At 38.7% G+C, this 17,921-nt stretch overlaps 1 protein-coding gene across 3 annotated transcripts in view; it reads left to right on the plus strand.

Annotated features, from left to right (window-relative positions):
• The window catches only part of LOC120296626 (serine/threonine-protein phosphatase 4 regulatory subunit 1-like), a 41,102-nt gene extending 23,181 nt beyond the window's left edge, over positions 1-17,921 (plus strand). For 2 of the 3 annotated variants that reach the window (XM_039318461.1, XM_039318463.1), the window contains 9 exons: positions 290-504; positions 1,769-1,858; positions 2,636-2,821; positions 4,786-4,947; positions 6,185-6,285; positions 8,571-8,691; positions 8,930-9,064; positions 14,985-15,126; positions 16,373-17,921. In XM_039318461.1, the coding sequence (XP_039174395.1) occupies positions 290-504; positions 1,769-1,858; positions 2,636-2,821; positions 4,786-4,947; positions 6,185-6,285; positions 8,571-8,691; positions 8,930-9,064; positions 14,985-15,126; positions 16,373-16,527 (1,307 nt within the window). In that variant the 3' untranslated portion in view covers positions 16,528-17,921. The remainder of the gene's footprint in view (positions 1-289; positions 505-1,768; positions 1,859-2,635; positions 2,822-4,785; positions 4,948-6,184; positions 6,286-8,570; positions 8,692-8,929; positions 9,065-14,984; positions 15,127-16,372) is intronic. The other variant, XM_039318462.1, reaches the window with a different exon arrangement.

Consider the following 17,921-nt stretch of genomic DNA (forward strand, 5'->3'; position numbering starts at 1 on the left):
TTAGTCTGTGACTCACTCGGTAGAGTTCAAGATAGTTTCAGTGTGTGTAGAACCTGCATGAAATGTTTATATGTGACTTCCAAGATCATCCTGTCTTTATAAATATTTCTGGATTTGAACATTCCCTATAGCCATAAATAAACCTACCTTCGCTGGTTTAAGAACCAGTGTATAAAATATTTTCATTCATTAGTCACAGCTGCTTTAGTGAGAGTCTTTATGTTTTTAATATTTTGGAAAATGTGGTACAGTATTTGAAAACTTAATGGGATTTATTTCATTCAATCAGCTCAGGTTCAAGTACTGTCTGCTGCACTCAGAGCTGCTCATCTTGATTCTGTCGGTGGCTGTGACAGCAAGCAGAATGTGGAAATGAATGATACCTACCAAGAAGACATCCCAAATTTGGTCTGTACTTCCAGAACAGATGAGAATATCTTATCTTCATTGCCAAGTCTGGCTGATGTGATTGAGCTACCTGATCCAACTATAATACAAAATGCGGTAAATATGTGTTGTGGGAAAGGACAGGTGGTGGTCAATCAATCATTTTCAGTAATTTTGGTTTCTTTGAATTTTAGCCAGGTACCCCTTAGGGCAGAGGTAGGCAACCTTGGCTCTTTTATGACTCGTGGATGGACTTCAACTCCCAGAATTCCTGAGCCATCATGGCTGACTCAGGAATTCTGGGAGTTGAAGTCCACGAGTCATAAAAGAACCAAGGTTGCCTACCCCTGCCTTAGGGGATTGAAAATTACATTAGAAAGCAAATGCAACTTGAAAGTTTCACTCAGTTAGACATAAGATAACCTAAAAGCTATCTACAGGTAGTCCTCAATTTACAACTGGTAAAACATTACCAGACATTGCATCGCTATCCCCATGGTCACATGATTATGATCTAGGTGCTTGGCAATCATCTGTGAACGTGTGATAGTCATTTGCAATCTCCTGTACTGGCTTCCCTAGAAAGTCAGTGGGGAAGCCGGTAGGAAAAGTTGTAAGCTGTTGCTGCCTGCTGGGTAGCTGAAATTCCCTCTTGACAGGTAGCTCTTTGAGAGTAAAAGGGCTGCCTGCTGAGAGGAGGGGAAATGCCTCTGATGGCCTGCGAAACAGCGATCAGATCCCTAAGATCTGAGCTCAGTTCCTGCAGCCCTGCAAAGGAGCTCCCTTTGGTGCATGGAGGGAAGCTGAAATCAGTAGGCATCTATTTTACTTTGCTTAACAACCCAAGACATAGCTTAACGAGCACAACTCAAGAGTTGCGGTCGTTAAGTGATGCAGTCTTGTCACCTTCTTGCTTAGCTACTGTTTCACTCTATGACCGAGATTCCATTTCCAGTTGCGATTGCAAGTTGAAGCCTACCTTTAATTACTGAACCTTGGAAGTTCTCCCAATAAATACTTAGATTGGCAAAGTCCTACATAAAGCTTGAGGACTTGCAGATAGGCCACTCAGACCTTCAGTGAATTATTAGAAAAATGTTAAAAAATGGTATCCTAATGCTGACATGGGAAGAAGAATAAATATTAAGCTTGAAATGTTCTGCTTTTCGTGCCAAGCCAAATGAAGCAAATGTTGATTATTGGTTTTCTTAATACTTGGCCCAATGTTCAATATAAGCTGGAATGTAGAAGCAATATAATACAGTGATACTTTTTTTTTTTTACCACAATAATTCAGTTCTTAGGAATAGGCTTTTTGTTGCATTTCAGTTGTATTGCACTTTAACACTGTTGTATATTTTATTATTATGCACTTTTACAGAGGTCAGAAGAACAACACAATGATGTCAACAAAGCTTTAGAGGCACAAGAGAATGATCCACGTCTTGAAGAAGATAAATCAAAATTGCAGGTTTCCAATTTTTCTGATATTCCTGGTTAAAATTGAGACTTTAAAAAAAACTGTTCTTAAACCAACTCTTGTAATTCAGTGCTGATTGATGCATGTTTTGATTACTATGTATAGAAATTTAAGCTTGATAAAACATTTATTTTCAAATTTGGCCCTATGCATTATTTTGAATCTGCATCTTGTCTCCTTTTATTATAAAAAATACTACACTTAATGTAGATTTAGCCAGATTGAATATTTCACTTATCCTATTTGGAATTTTCTTCAGCTTGGGATTTTATCATAAAAAAATAAACATAGTTTGGCTTGAACAGTTATTTATTATTTGTGAACTACATAGATTTCTTGTAACCAATTTCAGAATGTAATAACTATATTGTGTAACTAATGTTAAAATAGAAACCAAACATTGAGATATCAAAGGTTGATCCACTGCCATCAGTGTTGCAAACAGGTATAATTTTATAATACTATAACCACAAAATGTGTCTATTTTGGTTTGTAATTTATTTGCAGTTCCTTTTATCTAGTTTATTGGCAGACTGGTGTGAGATTTAGCATATGTGACTTACTGTAGAAGAAACTGACTATTCCCTATTACAGGATTGATTGTGTTTGGCCCATTGTATATTTTTGCACTGGCATTATGTGGTTGCCATCTGGAGGAAGAGATAGAACGCTATACTAAAAGAACAGATGTCTTTTAGTAGTGGTATATCTTTACTCTTGTTTAATTTATTGTTATCAATAATTTAGTATTCTTTTTTTTATCTTCAGGACATTATACCTCAGCCTTTATTGGAGCAGTATTTATCTATGACAGACCCTGCTCGAGCACAGACAGTTGATACTGAAATCGCAAAACATTGTGCATACAGTCTACCTGGTGTGGCCTTGACACTTGGCAGGCAAAATTGGCATTGTTTGAAGGACACCTATGAAACTTTAGCATCAGATGTACAGGTAAAATACAAAGCAATCAGTATTGCTTTGCATTGTTTAAGCTACGGATAGAAATGTGTGAGAAGCATGCAGTATTATTAATCTGTGTTGGTTTGTTTAAGATAGTTCCTTTCTAAGTAAGTTCCCTAAGTAAGTCTTAAGGAAGTAGATACTTCAGAAAATTGATACCTTGTTTGTCTGTTATGTTTTTTGTTGGGTTTAGATTAGTGCTGATGGCAGTATGGCTGCTTCTGAATGCCATCTGTACTGGGTTGGCTCTGTGAGAATAGACTGCTGGAGTAGATGAATCCTGTAGGGCGCATGTTCTAAATGCCACTGAATCATATACATTTATATTGTGCATAAATGGCTTACTTTTATCAGTGGTCTCTGCTAGAGCTACATTAAATCAGGCTAATGAGGGATAAATAAGATATTGCCTAGCCTGCTTGGAATGATAGTTTATAATGGTAAAAAATTAATCAAGTCCATATTTTTCCAGTTTTCATGGAAATAGTTAATTGTGGAGCCCTTGGTGCTCTCTGAATTTGGTAGTTTCCTTGTAGATGTTTCATTGGCCAATTAGATAACCTCATCAGTACCTGGCATTGATGACATTATCCCGACGGGTAATGAAATGTCTGCAAGAAAACAACCAAGCTAAATGAACACCAAGGACTCCAAAGTTCGACCTTGAGCTACACATACTCTTTTAAATAGTTAATTTTTGGACAAAAACCTCTATGAAGAGAATATCATAAGAAAAAGTCACATCTGCCCAGAAAAAAAAAACCAAATAGCATAACATTCAGGGGTGGGGTGTAGGATACATATTATGGCAGAAGTAGTCTTAACTATTTGCTTTCCAGTAAATGAGTGTTTTCTGATTCATCATGCCATCATGAATAGCCACTGTATGAAAGTGTCCATACTAACGCTACGTTTTTGAAAGTCTACATGAGCCGCCTCCCCCCCCCCCCGAAGAAAAAAAATGTTGGGTGCATCTATCCCATCAGAAATACTAATATTGAACTGTTACACCTAACAAAGATGTCTGCTTCCTCATCAGGCAGGCAAAGTAATGCTGGATTTTGATACTTTTATGTGGAAAGGTTTATCCTTTTGCTAGTCTGAAATTGCCCACTATTCAGTGTCATTGAATTATCTTTGGTTCTAGTACTGAGTGAAAAGATTTATTGATAACTAGCTGTTCCCGGCCACGCGTTGCTGTGGCTCAGGCTGGTTAAATGGAAAAGAAAGAAAAGAGAAAGCGCACGTTTGTAATATGTTTAATTTCACAATGCTTGTGGGTATACAATATTTTTGGTTGTTCCATTGTCTGTGCAGATATAGAGATTGTCTGAAATCGTAGCGTGTGTTGTTTTTATGTCCAACAGATGGCACTGTTTTTCAGAAAAAAACATGTTTTTACCTGTCACAGGTGTGACATCTATATAATATAGGTCAGGGGTTCTCAACCTTGGCAACTACAAGTCTTAAAGTTGCCAAGGTTGAGAACCCCTGATATAGGAATATAAAAACACGCGCGTATTCGAATGCAACGTTGTGTCAAAATTTCAAAGCAATCGATGAAGAACTTTCGGAGATTTAAGATTTTGAACAAACGAACATTTACATTTTTATTTATATAGAACAGTGATTCTCAACCTTTCTAATGCCGTGACCCCATAATACAATTCCCCATGTTGTGGTGACCCCCAAGTGGGTGTGGCCACCAATAAGAGGGAGTAGGACAGCTAGGGAAAAGGGAAAATAATGGTGGACAGCATGGTTTGGTGACCCCCCGTGAAATGATCATTCAACCCCAAATGGGGTCCCGACCCACAGGTTGAGAACCACTGATATAGAAGATAGATGTGGTTGCATTGTAAATTTGCATACATTAGGTTTTCCTTGTTTAAATATTCTTTTAATCTTATTGTACTTACTCAGCTGTTTTGTACTGTTCTGTGAACTATTTTCAGTGGAAAGTCCGTCGCACACTTGCCTTTTCCATTCACGAGTTGGCTGTGATTCTGGGAGATCAGCTAACAGCAGCCGATTTAGTGCCTATTTTCAATGGTTTCTTAAAAGATCTGGATGAAGTACGCATTGGAATCCTCAAACATCTTTATGATTTTTTAAAGGTAGGGATAATTCTAAGTAGGCTTATTCACATTTGTTCTGTTTTACCTACCTCTCTCATGTGAAAGGACCCAGATTTAGAGACAGCCACATAGTAATCATTCATGCTCTGGCAATTTCCTGAACGATTAGAACCGCATTTGGATTATTGCAGTTGCTGAGCCTGGGTCTGCTTTGAAAATGGTCTGGAAACCTCAGTTCACAATAGGGATGTTCACTGGTGGTCTTTGGCTTACAACAGCAGTTGGGATCAGAAAAGCCATTGCTAAGTAACACAGTCATAAATTATGATGTGATGTGACTGCATTACTTAGTGGTGGCAATTCCAGTAGCCCTACAGCCCTACTTTAACAGAATAACAGAGTTGGAAGGGACCTTGAAGGTTGTTAAATAAGAATAGAGTGGATCCTTAAACAAGGATCCTTGAACTTCCAAATTCCCGTTGGCTTTCCTATTGATTGCTTGTGCAAAGCCAACAGGGTGTGCAAGTATCATGATTATGTGACCGCAGGGACTTGTCATAACTTTGGTTGCTGAATGAATGGTTGTAACCCGAAGGCTACCTATAGTATCAGTTTGCTGATTCATTTCCAGACCCATTTTAAAAAGTTGGTTTTGATTTTTAAAGCTCTAAATCAGTGGTTCTCAACCTTTTTAATGCCACGACCCCCAACCGGTCGTAAGTCGAGGACTACTCAACCGGTCGTAAGTCGAGGACTACTCAACTGGTGCAGCACCGTTTGCAGAATGGGACTTTTGGCGGGCTCAGCAGGGCAGAGACAGCCTGGACAATTCCTATTGGCTTTTGAAAGCCAATAGAATTAGACTCTATTCAAGAGAGTCTATTCTATTGTCTTTCAAAAGCCAATAGAATAAAAGGGAGTAGCACAGCTAAGGAAAAGGGGAAAAAAATGACGGACTGCATTGTTTGGCGACCCCCGTGAAATGGTCGTTCAACCCCAAATGGGGTCCCGACCCACAGGTTGAGAACCACTGCTCTAAATAGTTAAGACCAGATTACTTGAAGGAGCACTTTCTCCCATATTTATATAGCTGGATTTTATGTGTGTTTAATGAGCCCTGTCCCATACAGACAGGTTTTTCAGTAGCCATCCTATTGAAGCCTACATAAGCCTTGGATGTTTCACAAATGTTAGATTAGCATCAAACATCGTGTGTGTCTTCAGACAAAAGAAAAATCAATTGTCCGACATAATTGGGTTTTTTTATTGTTTTTAGTTGCTTCACGCTGAAAAAAGACGTGAATACCTTTATCAGCTTCAAGAATTTGTGGTAACTGATAACAGCAGAAATTGGAGATTCCGTTATGAACTTGCAGAGTAAGTTAAGATTCATTTGATCTATAAATTTATTGTTTCATAGGTGGTCATTACTTTGAAACATAGAAGGCATAATTAAAACAGTGTCCTGGGGGAAAGCAAATCACTTGGTTCTTTTTTAGTGCTCAGGCCCGAGCTTGGGACTGAAATGACATTGGTCACGCTTTGTCAGGGCCTGGATGGAGATAGAACATCTCTCCTGCTCCTACTAAATCTCTCATCAGCCTTTGATATCATCGGCCAAGGAATCTTTTTTTTTTTAATTAAAATTTTTTTATAAACATTTTACAATAAAATCCCTCCCCACCTCTCTCCCTCCCCCCTCCCATTAGCCCTCCCCCCTTCCCAGAGCTGAGTACAGAGCTAAAAACAACAAAAAAAGAACATAAAAAATTAAATAAAGATCAATCAATTATACATAAATCCTAAAAATTTTAAAACCCCTTTAACTCCATTACAATAAAATCAACAAATCTAACCATAACAACTTTATACAATAAGTTATTCAAAAGCTAAATAATACTTTCTAATCATCAGCCAAGGAATCTTGGACAACCCATGATGAATGGGGATTGGAGGTATTAATTTCAGCAGTTTTGCTCCTTCCTGAGTGGATTATTCCAATCAGTTGGCATGGTGGGTGGGGGAGAAAAGAGAAGAAAAACTGGCCTTGCTGCTGCTGCAAGGTTTAATTTTTCTCCCCCCAAAATATTTAATGTCTATGTGAAGCTGCTGGGTGAGGTCATCCAACAGTTTGGGGAATAGAATCATCAATATGCTATGATACTCAATTATATATCACTACCCCAGGCTCAGCTGAAGATGGTGTGGAGATCTTGTTCCAGTGCCTAGAGATTCTTAGGGTCTGGATGGGAGGAAACAGGCTTCAGCTGAACTCAAGCAAGATGAAGTTGCTACCGTATATGCCGGCGTATAAGACGACTTCCGGAAGCGCTAAACTCGGCGCCAAAGACGGGGGTTGTCTTATACGCCGAGTCGTCTTATATGCCGGAAATACTGGTAGTTTCCGGCGTATAAGACGACATTCTAGGAATGCGGCTCGGCGATAAAGACGGGGGTCGTCTTATACGCCGGGTCGCCTAATACGCCAGCATATACGGTATTTGTTTATTGTGGCCCTCAGTTAGCTCCAGTGGGGTCTCAAGGAAGTAGCGCTGCCTCTGTGGGATAAATGTGTGACTGGGGGTCTTCTTGGACTCATTAGCTATTGCTGGAGGTAGGTACAGGCTATGCCCAGGAGGCTGTTTGCCCAGCTTTGGCTCACTTGCTCCAGAGGCAATTAAGAATGCTGGTTTAACCTACAGGACCATCCCATCAACGTGATTTAACCCCCTCAAAGTGCATTTTTCAGAAGACATTGCTGGTAATGTCACATTTCCTGTCCGATGTGGGGTGCTTGGATGTGCTCTATTCTCATGATGGCCCAAGGCTCCTGGAAAAGCCTCCACTGATAAGTCAACACTAAATTATTGTTAACTGCCAAAAGTCACAAGATGTGGCAGAGTAATACAACAACAGCAGCAAATTTTATTTCCTCAATTTTTTTTTGCAAACTCTTATTTGTTGTAATGTAAGCAAAATTCAAAGAAACAATAAAAAATCCATTATCTTCCTTATGTTCCAGTACATTTGGTGCTACTGTTGCATAATTTGGTTAATTTTGTGTTGACTGAAAATGAATATTAATATTCTGATGGTGTAACATAGTGTAACATCGCTGACATCTAGTGGCAGAACTTTGTAACCATTTTCTTGTATGTCAGCATTGCCCTGTCACATTAGTTTCTCAAATTACTGTAGTCAAATTACTTGGCAAGTGTATTTATTAGTAGGTGCCCATATGGCCTTATATTTCTTGTAATAGCGATGAATATATGTAGCTCAGTGTTGACATCTTCGATTATTAAGAGTTGTTCAAGCTTAGTTTTTGAGTTACAGATATTTCACCAGTGAAAAATACAAAATTAAAAATATATAACCAGCAGTAAGGAGAATATAATTAAAAAACCTAAAGGATCTTAAAATTGTTCCTTCGTTTGTTCATTCATTCAATATATATGTATGCTGCCCATCTCGCTGATAAGGCAATCTGGGCAGTTTACAGATCTGTAAATGATTATTTAAGCAGAAAGTTTGGAAGAAGCCACTGCAAAGTGCTGAGTTCCTAATGATATTCCTTAAAAGTGTTGTTTTCCAGACTTATCTGTATTTTCAGCTAAAAACTAGAACATACATAATTAATTTTTTCTTTTTTCTTTTTTTAGGCAGCTCATTTTGATACTTGAACTTTATAATCCCAATGATGTGTACGACCACTTAAGACATATTGCACTAACACTTTGTTCAGATAAAGTTTCTGAAGTCAGGTGGATCTCCTTCAAATTGGTAAAGCACCAGCCTTTATCTCCTTTTGTTCTACATGATATAGTTATTTGGTTTAGCAAGTCTACTTTTAAATGCTAGAAATCTATTTCAGCATTTTTTTCTCAAATTTCATAATAATCATATTTATTTAATAGAGATTCACAGGAAACAAATGTGTAAGAAGCGATATTTGCCGTGGGAATGGTATTTTATAGCATTGCTGTCACTGCTTCTGTTTGATTGTTTGATATTTTTGCAGATTGTAGCAATACTGCAGAAGTTCTATGCATACAATGCAACCTCTCTGGGATTAAATTTCATTAATGAGTTGATTATGAGATTCCGCCATTGTTCCAAGTGGGTTGGTCGACAAGCATTTGCTTTCATCTGCCAGGTGAGTCTGTTTCTTTTGGCATCTGCGATGTGAGCAAAGAACAGAGCTGTCTGATGCAATTTTGATATTAAAGCTAATTGTACCCTAAGTCCCCTGCATGAGAAAATTGACTTGAAATTTGAGGACTTATAACTTTAAAATATGAAAGGTATCTCTAGAAAACTTTTTCTGGTTATCTAGGCTCAGATATATAACCAAGATGAGAGAGCCTTGAAGGAAACAGTAGCAAATTACTTCTGAAAAGACTTGCCAAGAAAAATTCAGGGAGTTGTCCAAGCAGTTTCTAAGAACTGGACACCATTGAAAGGAAGAAAAAAAAATCACTTTCAGATACTTCTGAGATTATTTTCAGCATATGAATATAAACAGGGACACACATAATAAAGCAAGTGATTTTTCTTCTATAATGTTCTTCTCAGTAGCGTATTTGAGGAAGATTATTTTTACCTATAGGTAATCCTCCACTTAGATGGGAATTTATGTCGCCAAACAATGTGATTCTAAAACATGATGACACGTCTGCATTGCTTACCAATGGCAACCACTTTTTTGCTGTTTATTTTTTTTAAAAATATTTTTTTTAATTTCTAGATCAGTGGTTCTCAACCTTTTTAATGCTGTGACCCCCAACCGGTCGTAAGTTGAGGACTACTCAACCGGTCGTAAGTCGAGGACTACTCAACTAGTGCAGCACCGTTTGCAGACTGGGACTTTTGGCGGGCTCAGCAGGGCAGAGACAGTCTGGACAATTCCTATTGGCTTTTGAAAGCCAATAGAATTAGACTCTATTCAAGAGAGTCTAATTCTATTGGCTTTCAAAAGCCAATAGAATAAAAGGGAGTAGCACAGCTAAGGAAAAGGGGGAAAAAATGGCGGACTGCGTTGTTTGGCGACCCCCGTGAAATGGCCGTTCAAACCCAAATGGGGTCCCGACCCACAGGTTGAGAACCACTGTTCTAGATGAAATTTTGCTAAGGATTGAAGGAAATTCATGTGGTACCAAGTAATTTATTTTCTGGCTTTATAAGGGTAATTGTCAGCTAGTAGCCTAATTAATTCTTCATTTCATAGCTTCTGTGGGCTTTGTGGATGCTGCAGGAATCAGAACAGCTTCCCACAGCTGCTGTTGTATAAATTATGATGCACTGGAGTTAGGTCTTTATTTCGTTAAACAAAATGCCACATAACTATTTAAATAAAACCAAAGAGCCTATGCTTACAATTTCTCAACCTAAGCTCTTTTGCATTAATATCATGTGAACTGGATTTGATATAAGGTTGTGTGAATATCAAAACTGTTTGCAGAAAAGATAAAAATTCCTTCTGAGTATCAAGCGGATAAAAGCTAACGGTCTCTCGTGTGATGTATGCTATCTTTTTATACCTTGAATAATGCTGAACAAAGTTAAGGAAGTCTTTGGTTCATTTTTATATATCTAATTATTTTTTTACGTAATTGTACTATTAAGCATTATACTTATAATCAATTTCTTCCATTTTGCCTGTGCAATATTGTTATTGAACATTCAGTACAACCACTGTTGTACCATCTGTCCATGGAATGGACTGTGTTCTGCTTTTTAGGCTATTTTTAGAAGTTTGAGGATGCAAGACAATTTGACTTGCAACATGCACATATTAGAGTGCATAGATCAACAAAGGTTCTCTGCAAAGATCAGCAAGAAATTAGCTATTTTGGATGTAACTGCTGAGTAGAGTATCTTGCTGGTTTGCATAAACACAAAGCTTTCGCTGTGTCCCTGCACAACAGCTATAGTGCTCTTGCTGACCTTAATAGGGACATTAAGGAGACTGGTAAAGGTATTTGTGAAGATAACTCAAATAAGCAGGGGATTGTGGTCCGAGATGAAGAACTAGATTTTGATAGGGAGAAGTGTGAATCAGGTATTGCACATCAGTCATGCAAGAATAGAAAGGCTCCCAAAAAGAGAAGCTACCTTCTGGTAGGTGATTCAATTATAAGGGATGTAAATTTAGGAAAGGACACAGAGGCTTTGAAAGAGGTCAGGTGTCTTCCAGGTGCTACTGCCAGTAGGGACAAGAAGCGTATTTCTAAAATAATCAAGAATGGCAGCAAGGACTGTGATGTGGAGGCTATTGTACACCTTGGCACTAATGATCTGTCCCAAAAAGATGTACTCTCTGTGCAGAATGATTTCCAGAGCTTGGGGAAGGAACTTAGCAGAATAGGCTGTAGGCTTACTTTCTCAGAGGTTTTACCAGTGTATAAGGAGCAAAACGGAAAAGGCCAGCGCATAGCACAATTCAATATGTGGCTAAAGGAATGGTGTAAAGGGGAAGGCTTTGGATATATTAGTCACGATGTCAGTAGCTGGTCCAATCAAAAGATGTACAAAAGAGATGGTTTGCATCCATCAAAAAAAGGGACTGAGTTACTCGGCTATAAATTCACAGATTTTCTGGAGGGAAATTTAAACTAAACAGCGGGGACAGGGAGTTAATTGATACGGAACAACCCTGTCCCCGGCAATTTAAAAACTATAGGGCTATCAGTGCATGTAGCACAGATGTGTGTGTGGACAAGAATACCAACCTTGCTACCAATCAAAATGAAGCCTCTAATAGCGAGTGCCATATAAAGTGCACTAACCAAATAGGTGGTAAGACAATAGGGGAACTCAGGCACCACACAGGTTATGTAGAAAGGAAACACAGGGCCACCCACAAAGGACTCAAATGTTTATACACCAATGCACAAAGTATGAACAGCAAACAGGGTGAACTAGAAATTCAGGTTAATGAGGGCAGATACGATATTGTTGCCATTACGGAAACATGGTGGGATGAAACTCACACATGGAACACACAGCTAGAGGGATTTAAATTATTTAAAAGAAACAGACCAAATAAAAGAGGAGGTGGAGTTGCTCTCTATATAAGAAATAACTACATCTTCACAGAAATAGAGTACAACAATGATAAAAACTGTCTTGAATGCATTTGGGTCAATATAAAAGGGGGGGGGAATGACATTGCCATAGGTGTATACTACAGACCACCCAACCAAACAGAGGAAATAGATGAACTTTTTGCTAGTCAGCTAACTAAGGTATGTAGGAAGCACATCACAATAGTAATGGGGGACTTTAACTACCCTGACATCAACTGGGAGACAAACTCCGCACCAAGTGGAAGATCAAACAGGTTCCTGGCAAACCTAGCAGACAACTTTGTCTCCCAAAAAGTAGAGAATGGAACTAGGGGATTAGCCATTTTGGATCTAATTCTCACTAACAGAGATGAAATGATAGACGGTGTTGGAGCCATAGGAACCCTGGGAGGAAGTGATCATGCAATATTAGAATTCAACATTATAGAAGCACAACCAATAGAACACAGTCAAACTAGAGTCTTGGACTTCAAGAGAGCTAATTTCAATAAACTTAGAGAGGGCTTGGGAAGGATTCCATGGATGAGAATCCTCAAGGGGAAAACAACTCAAGAAGCTTGGGAAATTTTGAAAAATGAGATAATAAAAGCACAGTCTAGCACAATACCAACAAAGAGGAAAAATAACAGCTCTCAAAAGAAACCAGCATGGCTGCATAAAGAACTCTCTGACAAATTGAAAGATAAAAAGGACAAGTATAGAAAGTGGAAAGAGGGGAACATAACTAAGTCAGAATATCAGCAAATAGCCCGAGCCTGCAAAGATGAAGTGAAGAAAGCCAAGGCTCAAAATGAACTGAGGCTTGCGACCAAAGTCAAAAATAACAAAAAAAGCTTCTTTCAACATGTAAAAAACAAGAAAAAAGTGAAGGAAATGATTGGTCCATTAGTGGGTGGAAGTGGCAAGAAGGTGACAAGCAACAGGGAGAAAGCAGAACTATTTAACTCATTTTTTGCATCTGTCTTTACACAAAGGGAAAAAACAGACCAACCTATCAAAAATAGTGCCACAAAAAACAAAACAGAAACACAAGTTAAGATAGGCAAGAAAATCGTTAGTGAGCACCTGTCCAGCCTAGATGAGTTCAAATCGCCAGGACCAGACGGATTACACCCCAGAGTTCTCAAGGAACTGGCAGATGTGATATCGGAGCCACTGAACTATATTTTTCAAAGATCCTGGAACACAGGGGAACTACCAGAGGACTGGAAAAGAGCTGATGTAGTTCCCATCCTCAAAAAAGGAAAAAAAATGGATCCAGGAAATTACAGACCTATCAGCCTGACCTCAATACCTGGGAAGATCCTGGAAAAGATAATCAAACAACGAATCAACGAACACCTAGAGGCAAACAAAGTCATTACTAAAAGCCAACATGGGTTTGTCAAAAATAGATCATGCCAGACAAATCTTATTGCATTCTTTGACCAAGTGACAAAATTAGTGGATCAGAGGAATGCTGTGGACATAATTTACTTGGACTTCAGTAAGGCATTTGATAAAGTAGATCACAACCTACTACTTGACAAGATAGAAAAATGTGGGGTAGACAGAACCACCACCAGATGGATCCGTAGCTGGCTGACCGGCCGTACTCAGCGAGTGGTCCTCAATGGAACTGCATCTATATGGAGGGAAGTGTGTAGTGGGGTGCCCCAGGGCTCTGTTCTGGGCCCAGTACTCTTCAACATCTTCATCAACGATTTGGATGAAGGGATAGATGGGGAACTCATCAAATTTGCAGACGACACCAAGCTGGCAGGAATAGCCAACACTCCAGAAGACAGGCTTCAGATACAGAAGGATCTGGACAGACTTGAACACTGGGCACTAACTAACAAAATGAAATTCAATGGTGAAAAAAGCAAGGTTCTACATTTAGGCAAGAAAAACCAAATGCACAAGTACAGCATAGGTGGCACCATGCTCAATAGTAGTAACTGTGAGAGGGACCTCGGAGTCCTAGTAGACAATCACTTAAATATGAGCCAGCAGTGTGCTGCAGCTGCCAAAAAGGCCAACACAGTGCTAGGCTGCATTAACAGAGGGATAGAATCAAGATCACGTGAAGTATTAATACCACTCTTCAATGCCTTGGTAAGGCCACACTTGGAATACTGCATCCAGTTTTGGTCACCACGATGTAAAAAAGATGTTGAGACTCTAGAAAGAGTACAGAGAAGAGCAACAAAGATGATTAGGGGACTGGAGGCTAAAACATATAAGGAACGGTTGCTAGAATTGGGTATGTCTAGTTTAACGAAGAGAAGGACAAGGGGGGACATGATAGCAGTATTCCAATATCTCAGGGGCTGCCATAAAGAAGAGGGAATTAAGCTATTTTCCAAAGCACCTGAAGGCAGGACAAGAAGCAACGGGTGGAAACTAATCAAGGAGAGAAGCAACCTAGAACTAAGGAGAAACTTCCTGACAGTGAGAACAATTAATCAGTGGAACAGCTTGCCTCCAGAAGCAGTAAATGCTCCAACACTGGAAGTTTTTAAGAAGAGACTGGACAGCCATTTGTCCGAAATGGTGTAGGGTTTCCTGCCCGAGCAGGGGGTTGGACTAGATGACCTCCAAGGTCCCTTCCAACTTTACTACTATTACTAATCTTGAGCACATCTAAAAAAGACCTGTTAACATGTCTTAACAAATAGCCATTGTTCAAATCCCATGTAAAATCCATGTATTTACCCATTCTATAATCTGTCCGACATGCTAAATCTGAATAGACACAGATGCATACATGTAAGTATATATCATATCACAATTGTTGTATCTATGAACATTAGATTGGTCAGAGATTAAAATACAATATATTTTATTCTCATTAAAGGCACTATCTCTTAAGAATGATTATCTTTTAGTTAATTGTAGAAATGCATTTATTTGCAACTATAGACTTTAGCAAAATTCATATAAAATTGCAATAATCCATATCTTAATCCCCTCTAAATAGTGCTTTCCCCTATTTTCTGATTAAAGGCAGTAGTTGAAGAAGAATGCCTGCCTGTGGACCAGTTTGTTGAACACCTGTTGCCCAGCCTTCTAAGCTTGGCTTCTGATCCTGTGCCAAATGTGCGGGTTTTGCTTGCCAAAGCATTGAGGCAGACATTATTGGAGAAAGGTATGTTTAGTCCTTTCATAGGCAAACAGATTTCAAATGTAGTTGACTTTTATCATTATGTTATGTGCTAATATGCACCAGGAGATTATCTTTAAAATTATAGAGATAATGCAAAACTTAAGAACAAAAGGATTATATGAGTTGCAGATGGCATAACATTGCTGCCTTGTGCTCTCCTACCAGAAATTGATGGTTACATGAGCTGGTTAGACTTACTTGCCAAGCTGAGCTCCCTTAATCTGAATTTGGTTCATCTACCCAGTATTGTTAATCCTGATTAACAATGACTTTTTGGAATTTCAGAGAAGAATTTTTCCAGCTTTGCCTCAAGTTTTTATTTTTTGTTCATGCATTATGCATAGGATGACACAGGCAGTGTAGAAATTAAATAAATAAAATAAAATTTTTAAAGACTCTGAAGCTCTTTACAATAAGCAAAACATCCCATACAAAGATAATTTCCACTATAATAACGCTGCCTCCCACAATCTCAGCAAACAGTCAAATTTGAAAAACAAAAAGACAAGAAGTTATCATCAGAAGTCATCACTGATTCTGGGATCTTCTGATTGCAAGTGTGTATTCTGTCATTGATTTGTTGCATCTGTGTAAGTGCAGATGTGTTTATTGCTATCCTGACTCCTCTGGTATATTTAAAGCTGAATGCCTAAAATGTGGCAGAATAAAATTGTTATGGAATTGTATCCCTAAATGACTCAGTTTGGCCCTTTCTTGCAGCATAGCTCCTGCCAACCTAGCAGTTCCATAGCATGAAAAGGCAAGTAGATAAAATGGTATCACTTTGGTGGGAAGGTAACAGTGCTCTGTGACCATGGAAATGTCGGATGAGCATCAGCCCCTATAATTAGCAAAACTAGTGCAGGGGTAGGCAACCTTGGCTCTTTGATGACTCGTGGACTTCAACTCCCAGAATTCCTGAGCCTACCCCTGAACTAGTGGAATAAAATCCTCAGGGACTCCTTTTTACAACATAGTACAATAACAAACTTATTTGTTAGGCTCTGAACTCTTCTGTGCTTTTCCTTGCGCTGTAAAGACTTTGAGTGGTATTTTCATTTCCCATTCCTTTGCATTTTATTGTTGGTTTTTGGTTTTATTGTTGGTCACTTTGCATTTTATTGTTGGTTTTTACATGGTCCTAACACTTTGAAACCCCCACTGAATGTTTAAAAGTAGATAGATAAATGCTTTGATACTGAATAATATTCTCGTACTAATTTTTTAGCATACTTTAGAAGTGTCGGGAATCCTCATCTGGATGCGGTCGAAGAGGCTGTTTTGGTTCTCCAAGCAGACAGGGATCAAGACGTTTCGTTTTTTGCCACCATCCAACCAAAACTCAGTAACATGCACATCACGTTACTTGAAAAACAAAACTAACATTTTTTGTGCATCTAGTCTATGAAATTATTATTCAGCTAACAAGTTCCTGCTGTGACTACTAACTAACCTGGTGAAAGAGGACTCTTGTCAAGGAAATAATGCAATTCACAAGAAAAGGCCACGTTCTTAATTCTGTTATTAAAGTGAGAAACGCGTTTGTCCTTTTAAGTACATATCACCTTGTTATGGAATACTTGTTTACTGTTTTTTATATATAATTATGTTTTTTCATGAATATGAGGAGTAATGGTTATCTCTATAAAACATCCAGCTATATGTTCATGTGGTTATGTGAACGTGCATATTTGCAGCTTAAACGAACTAAGAACATGCCTTTCGAAACACACTGATTCAAGTTACAGGGACAAACCAAGACAATGCTTGGTTTGACTAAAAATAAGAGCATTGTTGGTGAACCTAAAATATGTGGGCCTCTTGCTTACTTTGTTATTAATTGAACCACTGGCATCCCCATTTTATTGTATTACATTATTTAAAGCATGAAAATGTACTCGTCGGTAAAGAGTTCAGAAAACAAATCTGTAATTTGAAAAAAGGTGAAGTACAGATTTATGTTGTTCTCTTTAAGGCGATGGCAGACAGTTTCATGAATGTTAAAGAGTGTGGGAAATTAAATAAACTATTCTTTGTCTTTCCTATTCACCTCTATCTTTGATTGGTGCTAAGATGTCTTCTGATGAGCCCTGCTGTTTTCAAACAGCTACATCTGAAGGAATTCTTACATATTTTCTAGGGCAGGGGTTCTCAACCGTGGCAACTTTAAGACTTGTGGACTTCAACTCCCAGAATTCCTCAGCCAGGAATTCTGGAAGTTGAAGTCCACAAGTCTTAAAGTTGCCAAGGTTGAGAAGCCCTGTTCTAGGGTATATTTCATAGGAGACGGTTGGATGCTTGGGCCTATAAACTGTTAGATTTCACTGCCAGAGTAGGGCTGGCATGTTTGGGGGAGTTTCTCAACATTTGCTGGGGAGAAAGAAATTAGAATTTTCCCTTAGGAGAAAGAAGCTAGAGGTACAAGTTAGCGTAAGTTTGAAGTCCCACGAACTGACTGTCTATACTGGGGATATTCTTTTTTTCAAGGTGGACAGAAAAGTCACAATGAAGTATTTTATCTAGCGATGTATATAACCCTTGGATTTTGCAGAGCTCCCCTAATTGCATATTCTATGATCAGCTATTTATGAAGATCGGGAGACCTTCTGAAAAAGCTTATCACTTAGCGTGGAGGATCTCCACTTCCAGGGCAAACACCCTGATCTCCCTGTGTGCATATGGAGTCATACTACTCCAGGGGTAGGCAATCTTGGCTCTTTTATGACTCGTGGACTTCAACTCCCAGCATGGCTGGCTCAGGAATTTCTGGGAGTTGA

Source organism: Crotalus tigris, unplaced genomic scaffold (assembly GCF_016545835.1).
Source record: "Crotalus tigris isolate CLP2741 ecotype Arizona unplaced genomic scaffold, ASM1654583v1 scf7180000021368.232200, whole genome shotgun sequence".
Taxonomy (NCBI): domain Eukaryota; kingdom Metazoa; phylum Chordata; class Lepidosauria; order Squamata; family Viperidae; genus Crotalus; species Crotalus tigris.